Source organism: Engystomops pustulosus, chromosome 5 (genome assembly GCF_040894005.1).
Source record: "Engystomops pustulosus chromosome 5, aEngPut4.maternal, whole genome shotgun sequence".
In the NCBI taxonomy this organism is placed as follows: domain Eukaryota; kingdom Metazoa; phylum Chordata; class Amphibia; order Anura; family Leptodactylidae; genus Engystomops; species Engystomops pustulosus.
In genome coordinates this window covers 148,709,342-148,726,258 of record NC_092415.1, presented here as the reverse complement: position 1 = coordinate 148,726,258, position 16,917 = coordinate 148,709,342, and the positions used below count along the sequence as shown (strand labels likewise).

General features: G+C 39.4%; 1 protein-coding gene across 9 annotated transcripts in view; it reads left to right on the top strand.

The window, feature by feature from the left end:
• TPK1 (thiamin pyrophosphokinase 1) overlaps positions 1–16,917 on the top strand; it is a 335,076-nt gene that overhangs the window by 114,745 nt on the left and 203,414 nt on the right. For all 9 annotated transcript variants that reach the window (XM_072153371.1, XM_072153367.1, XM_072153370.1 and 6 more), the window contains one exon: positions 16,584–16,653. In XM_072153371.1, coding sequence (XP_072009472.1) covers positions 16,584–16,653 — 70 coding nt within the window. The remainder of the gene's footprint in view (positions 1–16,583; positions 16,654–16,917) is intronic.

Sequence of the window (16,917 nt, the reverse complement as noted above, 5' to 3'; positions counted from 1 at the left end):
TCGGATTCATAGGATTGCGTCAATGACTGCCATTATTTTGTAAAAATAAAATGGTCAACGAGGTTGTGTCTGCATTTTTTTTTTCAATAAAATTTTCTTTTTGTTATTAAAAGTGAGGGTTTTTTTCTTCGCAAGACTCTATAATTTGCCATAGTAGTGGTGGTGCCTAGTTGACGGTGCTCATTACTAAGGGCTGGCCTTAGTGTTTGCCATCTTTTTTTTAGCAAATTTTCACTAATGCCGATACCATTACCCCGGTACCCACCGCCACCAGGGGTGCCGGGAAGATCCAGGTACAAACCAGTACCTGACCGTCTATAGATGGTCAGGTAGTGGGGCGGCTGCAGGCTGTTATTGTTGTGCTGGAATAGCCCCGTAACAGTGGGCTATCCCAGCTCAGTAATGGCAGGCTGCTGCTGTTTTTTTGTAGCTGGCTGATTTGGACAATAGGGGGGAGCTCACATCAATTTAAAAAAAAAAAAAATTCGCCAATAAATGAAAATAAATGATATGGTGGACCCCACATAATTAAAAAAAAAAAAAACAATTTTGACCAAAAAAATGATGTAGGGCCCTCCCTATTGATAGAGTGGACACCACATCTTCTTTTTTATCCAATTTTTGGCCAAAAAATGAAAAAAGCTGCAGCAGCCTGCCATTACTGAGCTGGGATAACCCACTGTTACGGGGCTATTCCATCTCAACAATAACAGCCTGCAGCCGCCCCACTACCTGACCATCTATAGACGGTCAGGTACTGGTTTGTACCCGGCTCTTCCAGGCACCCCTGGTGGCGGTGGGTACCAAGGTAATGGTATGGGCGTTAGTGTGAATTTACCACAAAAAAAAAACACTAAGGCCAGCCCTTAATAATGAACACCATCAACTAGACAGCAGCACTATTAAGGCTGATTATAGAGTCTTGTGAAGAAATAAAAAAAACACTTTTAATTACAAAAAGAAAGTTTTATTGAAAAAAAAATGCGGACACACCCTCGTTGACCAATTTATTTGTAAAAAAAATGCCAGTCATCGAAGGATTCCACAGCATGCACGGTCCTGGAAGATAAAAAAATACAAACACACACACACAAAAAAGGGCTTGTTGCCAAGGGGGAGGCGGGCATGGTCGTTGCCAAGGGGGGACATGCTCGTTGCCAAGGGGGGGGACATGCTCATTGCCAAGGGGGGACATGCTCGTTGTCTAGGGGGTGGATGGGGACATGCCCGTTGCCAAGTGGGAGGGGGACACGGTACAACTACACCTATCCTGTATATATGGGGACACAGTGCTACTACTCCTATGCTGTATACCTGCAAATATGCATGTATAGATGATACAAGCATGTTCATCTATATATCCAGTTATATATTCCACACTGGAGTTTGGGCTTGTCAGGTAATAAAATTTGGGCTTGGCCAAGTAAGTGACATCATTTGCAAGCCCACTGTATTTTTTACAGAACACTGTGAAAATACGGGTTACATACAGGCTACATACAGATGTCATACAGCCTGTATTTGCGACCAGAATACAGCTGTAAATACAGGAGAGAAAATACATACGGCTGTGTGAATGTACCCTAAGGGTACATTCACACAGCGGTATGCCCGCCGTGCGGACATACTGCCGTGTGCTGGAGAGGAGGAGGAGGTGACCCTTCCTCCCTCCATAGAGAATAGCGGTGCACGGCCACACACACGCAGTTTGCGGCCCGGATCGGTGCCACACATGTGTGGCACCATATCCCCGCCGTGCCGCTATTGCCGTCTATGGGGACGTACATGCGGCCACATGTACGTCCCCGCAGACGGCCATATGAATGTGCCCTAAGTTCTTTGGCATACACTTGCCATGCATGGGGACTACGTCAAGACCATAAGCACCATAAAACACCCATAGCATATTCACAAAGAAAAGGGAACAGGGCATTTACAGTGTATTCAATGTTTCTTTTCTGTTTCCCTTTCATTTACAACTTGAGGAACCTCAATTCTATTGTTACCTTGGCCAGACATGGATGTGATCCAAACTTTCTACTTTTATGGTGTCTGGCTGACAATTTAGGAGGGAGCCTATACAGGTGCACTGGCGCTCTGGTTTTGTGAGTCTCCAGAGAACAGTGTTTAGCAATAAGAAATATGTTATCAACAAAACGTCACACCAAACTGAAGGGTTTGTCTCAGGTTTGCCTTAGGATAGGGATTAACAATGTGATCATTGGGTGTCCGACTGCTGGTATCCCCACCGATCACTAGAATGAAACCCTGGCACTATGATTAGATGAGAGAAGTGTACATGGGCAAAAATGATTGTTATACAGCAAATCTTTATTCATTAAAACAACAGTGCAAGATGCAAGGAATGATGCAGATTCTAAAAAACATTTTTAAAAAAGTACAACAATACATAATACATAATACAACTAAGGTAATTGTGTCCATAAACAGACCCACATACAAAAACATATTCTGTTATGCCTGTTGCTGAAGTCCATCAAAATGCAATGAATAGTAAAGGTTATCCACCACTAACTGTTATATCCGCACTGGGTAAGCAAATAGTACAGGCATAATAGACAAAATATGCAGTAAAACATGCAATCTAAGGTCACAGATCGCACAAACTTGCTTTGATGCAAAGTAGCAACTTCCTTGGGGGAGCTATCTGACCCATATAAGGGTTTTCCCTGTGGCCTTTCCTTCTCCTGATGCTTGCATGGTTCCAGTGAGCTAGTATCCTTTCAAATGTGACCTTACATTGTATGCTTTTACTGCATATTTTGTCTATAAAGTCTGGATACATGTGCAGTATGGATAGAATAGTCAGTAAGTAAAGCTTATCCACCACTATCAGAAACAGAGATATCAGAATATGTTCTTGCCCATATGAGTTGTGTAATGTTTTTAGAATTTACATGCGTGTTGTATTATTGTTTAAATTAATAAAGATTTGCTATATAATAATTTTTGCCTATGTATAGTCATCATAGTGTTTAGTTTAGTGTATTGGCTTACATTTGGTTTTTTCTTTTGAGTTTTTGGCTGTGCAGATCCTATTGGTTCTAGTACAAAGAAACCCTGCAGATAACGAATGGGCAGGTTGATTGTGTCCTGACGCTCTACTGAATTATATGGGAGAGCGCTTTGCTATCTCTGGCACTCCTGAGAATGCCCCATGTAGCCGAGTTCTGTACTTGGTAATTACCAGCTCTCACATAGAAGTGAAACAAACAGCAGGACGGACACATGCTCAACCTGCTGCTTAAATAACTCTCTCAGAACAGGACCGTCATTTTCTTGAACTGCGGTCTTCTAATGATTAGTGGGTGTCCCAGAAAACTGACCGATCAGATCGTCATACATAAAATATGGGATAATAATCATACTTAAGGCAACTGTTTTAAGGTCAAACATCATGCAATGTAGTGCCTTGCCATAAATAAATAATCCAGAAAAATATCCAAATCATTAAGAACTCCAAGGTCGTCATTTATGAGGGCTTGTAGGTACCTGAGTGAAGTTGGGCCCCCCCTACCTTGTTCAAATCAAACAAAATTGTTGTCAAACATTTGTGCTATGTTTGTGCTGGTTTGTGCAGCAAAAATTTTCGTTTGTGCCGCTGCTAAATGTAGCAGAATTGTTCGGCACCAGTTTGGTTTGGTTTGGGCAATGTGGGGGGGCTGGATGACCTCTGATGACCTCTGGAAACTTTCATGAATATCTTAAAAACGATAGCTGCACAAACCAGCACAAACGTAGCACAATCATTTGACACCAATTTTGTTTGATTTGGACAAGGTGGGGGGCCAACTTCACTCAGGTCTTGTTGGTAAATTTTATTTTATACAAGCCCAAAAATATTTATAGTTCCTTGAAATCCCCCCCCCCCCTTCTTCTACTCCTCACCTGCGCAAGGGCCATAGGTTATAGTGCAATTCTACACTCCATACAGCCAGCCGCTGGAGAGTTTGGAGCCTCCAAATATATCCAAATATATCGTGTGTCAGGGTCAGAGTTCTCATGATATGCCAGTACGCAATGCGCCAGCACAATAAATTCTCCCCAAAATCTCTGTTTTTGAGCTACATTTATACATCTGCAGGATTCTTTGCAGTAATTTAATTTTTTTTATTCTTTGTAAAGATGCTTTAATATCAACTTTCAAGTCCAATGCTCATAACTGTAGTGTAAGTCAACAGGGGCAGATTTTCCGCTGCTGATTTTAAAATGAATCCCCAGCAAAATGTGCATTAAATGTACAGCATGTGGATGTGTCTCAGTTGGATGTAGTTCTGCTACTGTAATATACTGCATGTTTTCCAACTGTAAATAAGGATGAAAATCTGCTGTATATCTTAAAACTGTGATCATGCCCCAAATCTTTTTTTGTTTCATTTGCCTAAGGTAATGATGAATAGAAATGGCAAATTATGAACATTAGTTGCCATATATTTTTGTCCATAATTCACACTTTTATGTGAGAGATTTTGCACGGATATTGCAGACCGTATCTACTATTCCCTGGAAGGACTCTCAAACAAATAAAATGCATGAATTCTAGGAGCAAGGCACTTTGTATGTTACATCCTTCAAGTACAAGACTGATTTATAATTGTGGAGTGATTGAGGTCTCTTCGAAAAATAGTGTTTTAATAATTAAACAGGACACTTAAAATGAAAGTGTTTGTAAAAAAAATTAAAAGAAATTTTCTGCAAGAGAAAGCAGAGTTATTAGAGCCCAAACAGATAAAACTGAATTAATGGAAAATAAATTAGAGACCACAAGAAAAAAAAGAAACTTTCCTCATCATTTAGTATTATTCAGGACCTAATTTATCTGTACTGCATTTGCTGGGCTTATAAGCTTTTCAAAAGATGTCTTAATTGCAGTCTTTGGTCTGCTGGAGATGTAGAATTGTCCACATGGGCTCCCTTTATATTATAGATGTGTGGGTTTAAATAAGTTTTATTCAGTTTATGACACTAACGTTTTTGACCACTGGGGTTGTCTATTTTTTATTTTTCTGCAATTTTTTGATGGTTGACTGAAACATTATTCATGTTTCCACTCATACTTAATTTTCATTTATGCAGCTTTAGTTAGGGCTGTCTGTAGGGGTTGTAATGGGATTATTTTTGGGTTTGCAATCCCCAGGGGTAGACGGGCACACAGTACATTTCAAATTCCACACTGTGCAATCTGGGTGCAACTGATGACAGCCAGTTTTATCGATCAGGATTGTAAAGTATACATTGTTCACTGACCGTAAACGGGGCCTTGTAAATTAGATAGCTAGTACTGCGTCTGATGCGGCTACATAGACAAATTTGACTCTTAATACGGCCAAATATGACCCCTGTAGATATAGCTGTGTGAAATGCATATCAGACAAAAATACCAGAGACCACCAGAGCATAAAACTACTGATATTGAAGACCCCCAGAACAGACAAAAAACCCTCCCTTTTCTTGCTCCTCTTATCCTCCCTGTGCTACACTGCAGTTTCTTCTCTTCTCCATATACCTCTCAGCTCTGTGTCCCATGCTGGTTGTATGTGCAGGCATCAGGACCCAGAGAAGAGCTGCACCAGAAGCAGGAGAGAGGACCCAGGAGCAGTGCAGTACCACTGACCAGAACCACTGGTCCGGAACGTCGCGGTTTCCTTCACAAAAGGGAACTCATGGCTTGACAGGTCACATGGCAGCCCTGATCTAGGCTTTTAGTTTATACAAATGTGTGTATTGATGCTCAGTAGTAATGTTTCTCTGCTACACATCAGTGGAATAAGGCACTGGGAAGACATCCCACATTTATCTGAGCACTGAAAAATAGAACTTTGAATTGGTGGAGTTTTAGTGGAGCTAGAGTCAGAGTTGGAATCGTAAGTTGGCTTACCAACTCCACAGCACTGTTGTTTTCCTAAAATACACCTAGACCAAAGACATTAACTCTTTTTGCTTGGTGAAGTGAAGGCCACACTGAAAAGAAACAAACAAGCATGAACAGCAATCCATGGATCACAGAACAAATAAACACAGGGCGGGAGGGATGGAACTAAGATGAGGTTGAGGAAGGTAAAGACACTCTTTGGGTACATTCACACAGCGGTATGCCTGCCGTGCGAGCATACCGCCGTGTGCTGGAGAGGAGGAGGAGGCGACCCCTCCTCCCTCCATAGAGAATAGCGGTGCACGGCTGCACACACGGCAAAAGATAGAGCATGCTCTATCTTATTGCGGTGTGCGGGCCGGATCGGTGCCACACATGTGTGGCACCGCATCTGCGCCGCGCCGCTATTGCCGTCTATGCGAACGTAAATGCAGCCGCAAATGTGCCCTTTATAAAACAATCCCACCCACACACCTTAAAGGAGGGGTGACATTTTTTCCATCAACATCACTACTAATCATTAAGCAGATAGCTCTTTAGGATAAAGTTCTGTCCCAAGTAGCACTTGCAGAACTGAAGCATTGGATTTTGGGTGCATATTTTGCAGCCACCATGCTATTATTTGCATACACAAAGGTATAATAATCAGCTCAAGGGATTCAAGAAATAAATTGGCTTACCTTTACAGACAAAGAATGGCGAGTGAAAAAAATCCATCCAAGATAACAATGTTTTGCAAAACATACCCAGCATTTGCTGTCATTTTATATAACTTCAGTACTGGCTGGGAAAAGCTCAACCCACACAATGGGGATATTTATAAGCCAGTTTCTTGGTGTTCAAGCCCTAAAATACTTGCAATTTCTGGTTCAATAATTAAGATTATTTCCCGTTTACATCTCATGGACTTGGCATGGACGGTGTGAAGGGGGTGAGTTCACTCGTAACCGCAAGTCGTTCCTGTGCACTGGCCGTGCTCGGTGCCACTTCAAGTCAAATGAGCACAGGACTATGCTAGAGCCTGACGTAGAATTTCGACTGGCTTAGTTACTTGCTGGGTACATCAGGGGGCCGGAGCCTGCTAATATATATGGTGTTCCATGCATGTTAAATGACCCCAATATTTACATTTTGTAGTAAACATTGTCTAAAGATTTTACTATAATTTTAGTTTTTGATGACTGTTTACTGATTTTTTGTTACCACACAGATGATTGTCGATGATATTGAACACTGTAAATTTATTTTTCTACCTATAAAATAGTGTAGTGTTGTGTATTAAATAAACAGGCTGTCCCCTACTTAAGAACACATGACTTGCAGATGACCCCTAGTTACAAACGGACCTTTGGATGTTGGTAATTTACTCTACTTAAGCCTTAGGCTACAATAAACAGATGTAATAGTTATAAAATGTGACTGCAATTAAGATCCTGGTTCTTATGAGAACCCAACATTTTTAAAATCCAATTGTCACAGAGGCCAAAACAATTGTGGCTGGAGTTACAATTATAAAATATACAGTTCCGACTTAAGTACAAAATTCAACTTAAGAACAAGCCTACAGCACCTACCTCGTATGTAACCCAGGGACTTCCTGTACAGCAATTTTTCAGCGCTGCTACACGTGAGGAAACGGTGACAAGAAGCATTTCCTAGACTTTTATCCCAGTCCACACATATAATAATAAAGCCATCTGTCTGAATTAAGTTTATAATGTTTTGATTTTCCATTCATAATGCCAAAATCAATTCTGATATTATCTGTATTTCCCACAGGTTCTTTTATCTCATTTATTTCCCCTTAACAGCACTGCCTAAAATTTGATATGAAATTGCTTTATACAAAATAGATTCTGAAACTAGCTGTTACAATGGCCTATCTTAAAATGTTTAAGGATAATTTTCATCCTGCTAAATCCACTTTGCATTTTTTCAGTAATAACTTGGAACATTTGTTAGTGTTTCATATCAAGACTTCCCTAATACTTATCTTACAAAGTGCTCTGTTTAACATAGCCAGACTGAATAAAATTACTGTGCACTTGTTAGGTTGTCTGGTTTTAGAGAACTTATTTAAAACATTCTGTTCAGGATTTCAGGGTTAATAAAAGGGTCCCTAATCCAGGAACCTTCTACGTCAGCCGGAGCAGAAAGCTCAGACAAAGCTTGAAACCGGCATGTAGATGCCTTACGCAGACAGCATATTCGTTTCCTTAGAAATGTATAAATGTTTAAAGGGTTGTCCAGCTTATGAAAAAAGGGTCAAACAGTGTTTTCTTGTGTGCAAGACAAGACTATGGAGTATAAATAACCCTGGAAATATTTGAATGGAAGCTCAAGGGGATTAGTTTAGATCATTTTATAATAATATTATGAATATATTATAATAACTTTTCTTTATATTTTTCCATTTAGTCTTTTCAATTAAAAAAAACTGGTGGACAACCTGTTTACTTGCTACCTGGAATATAGACACATGCTGTTAATTATTCCTTATTCCTTTATTTATTTAGCACACACAGATTATGCAGTGTTACAAAGAGCTTGCCAAACTGGTCCCTGACCCTGGGACTTGAACCCAGGTCCCCAGCACTGCAAGGCTGTTATGCTAACCACTAAGCCACCGTGCCACCATTCCATTTGTCCACAGCTTGTCTGTCTTTTAGCTACTACACATCTTTCCTCCAGGTTAGGGGGCTGTTTGCCAATGTAAGAACATGGAAACTAAATGTTAAAAGTAGCCCTAACTCCCATAGGCTTGAAAAGAACTTCAGGTTAGCCATGTTCCCCTATAGATGGTCGTCCGAGAGATGAGATGACCACCTCACTGTTACCCATTTTGCAATTCCTGAAGGCATTTTTTCAGTGATCCTATTGTTTACAGCATTTAACCCTTATACAGTGATCTGGTCAAACATTTGTTTGGGGTACTGAAAGTACAGGCAAAAGCATGGTCCATAAACGAGCCAAGGTCAGGGCAGACAGAATTCTTTGATAACGAATGGAACAGTGACCATGGTAAAAAACCCTTTTAAAGGAAATCTACCATCAACTATGATAAACCAGGGGCACTTACTCATAGATCATGGATCCAGGCCCTTCAATCCTCTGGCTTTACAAACTGTTACAATGTCTCCTCCTCCCCCTGCTCTCTCAGTACTTCCCTCTCCCTCTGCATAATTTAATCAGGGGGAAGTGCTTCTTGCCCAATGCAAAAGCCTGTGAAGTTGCAGCACAGAGTGGCACAAGTAACGCCCTCCAGAGCTATTCTTGTTCTTGATCTTGGTTTAGAATGCTTGTTATCATGCTCAGAATAAAGCGATCCAACTTAATGTAGAAGAAAAACTTTGTGTTCCACACCAGATGGTAGATTTCCTTTAACATTTTATTGCAAAGTCATTTATGTTAAAACAAGTGTTAGTCACACCTTGTTTTTAAAGGTCACATGCAAAAGCCTTTACATCACATTATTTTGTTCTGACTTCAAAGTTTACTTGGGTTGTAAAAATTATCCATCCATTATGAAGTATTCAGGATGTACAAATGTTGCCTTGCCCCATGTTACACTACATGCACATTCTTCTGTGTTATTTATTTATTTTTTGGGGGGATGACACACTGACACAGCAGGTCCCATAGAAGTATTTGGGGACATGAAAAATACTGACGCTACCCACGTGACACAGAGGTGCCCTCTGCATCTGGTCCATATTTGTGGCTCTCAACTGTCATACAACCCTGCAAGAGATTGGAACGAGCTAGTGACGTCCTTTGCCACCCTTCCATTTTTTAAATTGCAAAAACAAATGGAATGCGTATGACAAACATTTTTTTTACGGACACATATCTCAGAAACTGATCACACACTGATGACACCGGAACAGTCGGAAGTTGACATGAACAGCACAGAAGCTTCCCTTTAACCCCTTACCGACGCGTGTCGTAATAGTATGGCGTGTGTTGGGTACATGGAGAGGGCTTCACTGCCCCTTTATTATTTGGATCATTTTCTTTTTTTTAATACTTTTTTAGAGAAATGTGTATCTTTGGGGGATCTCTTGCATATTGCATATTTTGGAACCCATAACTTGCTTTCATTCCTTATTTATAACAACCGTTATATATATATATATATATATATATATATATATATATATATATATATATATATATATATATATATATGTGTGTGTGTATGTATATGTCTGTGTATATATGTATATATGTATATATATATATAATATATATGCCTTTTCTGGAAGGCTGAAACGTCCACTAAGAAAATTAAATGTATGTGAATAGTAAATGAATCAGTAATGACGTTTAAAATAATAATGTGTACATCCATCTTGCTGTGTTTTATGTGTAGCATTCTTATGTTGTAGGCAGTGCGCTAGTAAAGTTATGTTGCTGTATATACTGTAGATGTTTGTGTACAGTGGTCAACTGATTACAACACTGATTCCATTAAATTGTACCATATTGTATACATGTATTCTAATGTCTTCTGTTCATTACATAGCCATTTATACAGCCGTTGTCACTTTAACTTTTTGCCTTTTTTTCTGACTGTGGTTTGTTTGTTTAGTAAGCAATATCACTCGGAGCAGAGAATTGTACTGTAAACAGAATTTTCATCAGGTCACTAAAAACTATGTTGCATGCATTTATCTGCTTGGTTTCATTCTGTCAGGGACCAATTGATTACACTCTACAATACACTTCAGAGAAAATGAAGGAAAAAGAAAGCGACACAACCCCATCTACGACAGGTTATGTTTATTTTGACAGATTTATTAAAGTTGCATTTCGTAGCATCTTGAATGTGGAAACATTTCAGATTTAAGAGCAGAATCAAATGCAGTGAACTTCTGGCAGTAGTATCAATGTCCCTTCACATTCAGTTAAATGAATAAATCACAGTGTGATACAAACAAATTGGAGATATGAGACAGAACTCTAGTCAGGCAGATAAATAAAAATATATCATTCAGCATGTACTATATGCAATCGGGCAATACGTAAAAGTCATCTAGATCCTCTATGGGCATCTTACTGTCCACAAGCACACTATTGAATACATACAATCAATATCTTCTGCTGAAATGGAAGAATGTTTTCCTCTTTACAATGTTTTGTCTTGTTCTTTTGACTTCAACAACAGGAGATGGCAGGGGAATTATGAGAACTGGTTAAGCCTTTAACCCCTTCCCGACATTTGACGTAATAGTACTGCATCGCGGGAGGTGCGTTCCCGCAAAATGCAGTACTATTACGTCAAGCTTCTGGCCCCGGCTCCTGAACGGAGCCGGGGCCAGAAGCTGCGGGTGTCGGCTATATGTTATAGCTGACACCCGCCTCTAACACCCGCGATCGGAGATTTCTCCGATCGCGGGTGTTAACCCCTAACACGCCGCGGTCGCGCTGACCGCGGCGTGTCAGAGGCATTTAAAGTTAATTAAATGCGAATCGGACCCCCCCGCGGCGCTTACCGGGGGGGTCCGCTCCTCCGATCGCAGCCCCGGGACTGCCGGTGCCCGGGGCTGCACGATCCTCCTCTCAGTGCCGGGTCCGTGCCTCCTGGCAGGACCCGGCTGTAAGACACTGGGCATGCGCAGCATGCTCAGTGTCTTACATTACACAGTGCAATACATCTGTATTGCACTGTGTAACCTGTAAAAAAGCTTGAACAAGTGATCAGAAGATCACTTGTTCAAGCTTAGATGTCAGTAACAGTAAAAAAAGGAAAAATAAATAAATAAAGGTTTTTTACAGTAAAAATAAATAATAAAAGAAAGTGAAAGTCCCCCCAAACACCACATTTCCCTTTACACAAGTAATAAAGTATAAAAAACACTAAATCACGAAAAAACCCCACTTATTTGGTATCGCCGCGTCCGTAACAATCTGTACAATAAATCCTAATCATAATTGGACCCGCTCGGTGAACGTGGTAAAAAAAAAAAACCAAAAACTTGCCAAAAATTAAAACTTTTTATCAAATTGCTTTACAAAAAATGTTCTAAAAAGTGATCCGAAAAAGTTACAAGCACCAAAATGATACCGTTAAAAAGAGCAACTTGTCACGCAAAAAATAAGCTTACAACCAGCTCCGTAAACCAAAAAATACTATAATTATGCCACTATAAAAATGGCAATACTAAAACAAATGCAATTTTTTCTATTCTAGTTTTCCTTCAATAAAATTGGACAAATATAAATAAAACTATATAAATGAGGTATCACCGTAATCGTAGTGATCCGTAGAATGAAGATAATATATTATTGTTATGCTACAGTGAACAACCCCCCAAAAAAATGCTAAAAACCCAAAACAAGAATTGATGATTTTATTTTCCTCCACACGTAAAAAGTTAATAAAATTTCTTCAATAAGCTAAAAACCCACTAAAATTAAGGTTTTTTTTACAGTGCATCTCGTCTCGCAAAAAATAAGCCCTTATTTGTCTAAATTGCTTAAAAAATAAATAAAGATTGTATAGCCTATTCCCAACGAGCGTTGTTATAGAACGGTGCGGCGGGTAGTGACTTTCCAACACCGGTCAGGGTAAGACGGCGGCTGTTCACTGATCGGGGCAAGACGGCGGCTGTTCCTGACAGCCATCCATCCTGCCCCATGGACCAGAAGGGTTACGTCCCCCCCACACACCCCCAGTTTATTATCGCTGCTACTGGCTCATCAATTCAGACGAGCCGATAGCAGCGAATTTACTTATGACGTCAGTAATACCGGTCACCATGTCTATAGACACGGTGATCGGGGCAGGGTGGCGGCTGTTCCTGACATCCACCAATTTTGCCTTGCGGTCCAGAGGGGTTTTGTTGCCCCCCTCTGTCCATGTTTGCCGCTATTTGCTGGTCGATATGGTCCAGCCAAAAGCAGCAATATTCGTCACAATGGGCATCGCTAGGGTGAATAAGAGCAACACTTGGCGATAATTTCCCTACGAAAAACCAAGATATGGTACAAAAGTGCTGGCCGTGCACATTGTACAGATTACGCTGTACAACTCTTACGAGCTGTTCCAATGTGCATGTCCTGCCGTATCATTTCTCTGTTTTCAAGAGGAAGATATTAGGAAACTAATATTGGTACAAGAAGGACGGGACCCAGTACCTCTGGTTTAGATGTTTCTGTGTTTTGCCAGGACAGCATTTTCCCGGTGAATTCTGCTGCTTCTAATGGTAGGACTCAATAAAGAGTCTGTTCCAAAAGAGAAGTTAGGATGGACACTACATACTAAGGATGGACACTACATACTACTAAGAGACCTGCGACAACTCCAGAGTGACAAAAGTTTAGTTGGTCCCCTGGTATATTCTACCTCCTTATACACTAGACATTCACAATTCACGCCCAACCTATTGTGAATTAATTTCGGTAAAATGAATAATTGTAACAACTGTTATGTCCCGTTGCTCCCTATACCCCTCCATTATTTCATAAGGGGCGCCACATAACGGGCACTGAACTTTCCAGAAATAATTGCAATTTCCATCTTGGACTCCATTGCACATCATATTTGGAAACCACCTATATGTTCAAAATGCTCATTTCACCACGTGTATTACCCTACACCACATATTACACCTTGCTATATTCCCCAAGGGGTGTACATTCAACAATTAGGGTCACTTTTCGGGTTTTCCTCTGTTTTGGTACCACTACGTCTCTCCAAATGTATCCTGACACATGTGAAGGATTTCTTACAAATTTGGCCTCTAAAAGACAAACATCCCTCTTTTCCTCTACTGTGCGCCCATAAAGCATTTTATATGCACATGTGGGGTACTTCTACACTCGGGAGAAATAGTTTTACACCTTTTTTGGGGTTATTTAATATATTATCCCTTGTGGCTTACATAAATTAGGGGTAAAGTGACATTTATAGGAAAATTTTCACCTTTTTAATGATTCGGGCCTAATTGGATCATTCACCTGTAGGGGCAAATACATATATTACACATTGCGAAATTCTCTAAGGGGTGTGCATTCAAAGATTAGGGTCACTTTTCGGATTCTTATCCGTTTTATACCACTAGGGTTCTCCAAATGCATGTCAAACATTTCTGTCAAATTTGGCTTCTAAAAGGCAAACATTCCCCTTTCCTTTTACTGTGCGCCCATACAACATTTTATATACACATGTGGGGTACTTCTACACTCGAGAGAAATAGGTTCACACATTTTGAGGGGTTATTACATTTTTTTATCCCTTGTGGCTATATAAAATTAGGAGTAAAATGACCTTTATAAGAAAATGTTCACCTTTTATCTATTTAAGTCCTAATTAAATCAAACACCTTTACGGACAAATACACATATTACACCTTGATAAATTCTCTAAGGGGTGTGCTTTCCAAAATGGTGACACTTGTTGGGGTTCCCCTCTGTTTTGGTACCGCTACGGCTCTCTAAATGCATCCTGACATATGTAAAGGATGTCTGTCAAATTTGGCTTCTAAAAGGCCAACGCCCCTCTTTCCCTTCTAAGCTTCACTGCGTACCCATACAACATTTTATTTGCATGTGTGGGGCAATTTTATACTCGGGAGAAATGCTAGTACACATTTTTTGGGGTTGTTTCATCTTTAATGCCTTATGGGATACAAAAATTAGCCGTAAAAGTGACTTTTTTGGGAAAATGTTCACCTTTTTCCTTTTAGGGACCTAATTGAAGCAAACACCTGTAGGGGTAAATACACATATTACACCTTTCTGAATTCTCCAAAGGGTGAACTTTCCAAAATGGTGACACTTGTTGGGGTTCCCCTCTGTTTTGGTACCTCTAGGGCTCTCCAAATGCATCCTGACACATGTAAAGGATGATTGACAAATCTGGCTTCTAAAAGGCCAAAGCCCCTCTTTCCCTTCTGAGCACTACTTTGCACCCATACAACACTTTATATGCAAAAGTGGTGCAGTTCTGTGCTTAGGAGAAATAGTTTTACACATTTATGGGGTTGTTTCATCTTTTATCCCTTGTGGCTTACAAAAATTTGGGGTAAAAGTGACTTTTTTTCGAAAATTTTCACCTTTTTTCCCTTTTGGGGCCTAATTGAATCAAACACCTGTTGGGGAAAATACACAAATTACACGTTGCTAAACTCTCCAAGGGGTGTACTTTCCAAATTGGTGTCTCATGTTGGGGCTTTCCTCTGTTTTGGTACCACTATGGCTCTCCAAATGCATCCTGACACATGTAAACTTTTTCAGCCATATTTACCCTGCAAAAACGAAACAACGCTCTTTCCATTCCAAGTGCCCCCCTGTGCCCGTACAGCAGGGTACAGTGACAAAATGGGTATTGGCATACTCAAGAGGAATTGCCCTCAACATTGTAAAATGCATTTTCCTTTTTAACCCATTGTGAAGGTGCAAATTTTAGTGTTCAATGAATCTATAGTAAGATAAAATTACATTTCTCTAATTTCACTTTCATTTATCTTTCACGCTCATGAAACGCTCAAAGGGTTAACAAAATTCCCAAAGGTTGTTTTGAATATTTTGAGGAGTGTAGTTTCTAAAATGGTGCCATTTGTGGGGGGTTTCTGTCATGTAGGCCTTATAAAGTCACTTCTAACTAAATTGACCCTCCAAAAGTAGGTTTTGATGATTTTCGTGAAAATCTGAAAAATTGCACCTAAAGTTATAAGCCTCCTAACATCCAAAATAAAGGAAAAGATGTTTGAAAAATGATGCCAAGTTAAAGCAGACATATGGAAAATGTTAGTTATCAAGTTATTTTAGTGATATGACCAACTTTCCAAAAAGTAGAAAATTTTGAATTTGGAAAACATTGTTTTTTTCAAAATTTTTGCCAAATTTCCATTTATTTCATAAATAAATACTAAATATATTTATTAAATTTCTCAACCAGCATGAAGTACAATGTGTCACGAAAAAACAATCTCAAAATCAACTGGATATGTTAAAGCGTTCCAAAGTTATAACCACTTAAATAGACACATGTCAGATTTTAAAAAATGGTCCGTGTCAGGAAGGTGAAAAGTGGCTTCAGCGTTAAGGGGTTAATTCAACATAAATGGAACATATAGTCATGGCCTCCCAGCTGGTCCTGCAAAGTAGCAATGCAACTACAGATTTTGGAGGCCTGGGATGGAAGACTGCATGGTTTTGGCAGACCCAGTGGTGTCTGATAGCACATGGGGTCTAATTTTTTCTGGGGATCCCAGGAAAACCTCAATTATGGTACGAGTAGACAGTTCGGTCATGATGCAGTAGAATACAGTAAAGATGAGGCCAAAAGTTGACAATTAACAAAGTTTAGTTAATTTAATGTTTCATGTTAACAATATCTGGTTGTGCAGGTTACAATAACAAAATGAAGAAAAAATATTTAGTTTGTTCTGAACTATAGTAAAACTATGTTTAATGTCACTATTGGTCGTATCATGAAAGACCCATCTACCTATACCCTGAATTGGCCTGAATACAAAATAGATTTCAACAGTAAATGTGAAATTCTTTTTTTTTTTTTTTTTTAAATATATCTTTCATCCAATACAAAGAATCATCAGTCATTACATATTAATGGCTGATAAGGTAAAAAAGCACATTGTAAATATGTGTCAATATTATTTATTAACCGATACACTGAAATGGGAGTGCAACCTTTTGAAAGTATAATATTGTTTTCTTGTAGCTTCTATAAAAGCCTGTGCCGATGGAGGAGCAAATCGTTTACACTACAGCACAGTTGGGCAAGAGGATGAGTAAGTTTTATTATGTATGATTACTATGTAACATGGAAAGTGTCTAGATACCTACTTATCATTGTTCCCTCTTTTAGATTCTTTGAATCTCTATATCACTTCTTTGATGTTGTATCATATATATATATATATATATATATATATATATATATATATATATATATATATATATATATTACTGAGTGTATGTATGTATTTCGCTCTCTGTGACTCCAGGAACTCGGTTTTGAGACAAAATTTTCAACCTGCTCTTTCCAAAATACA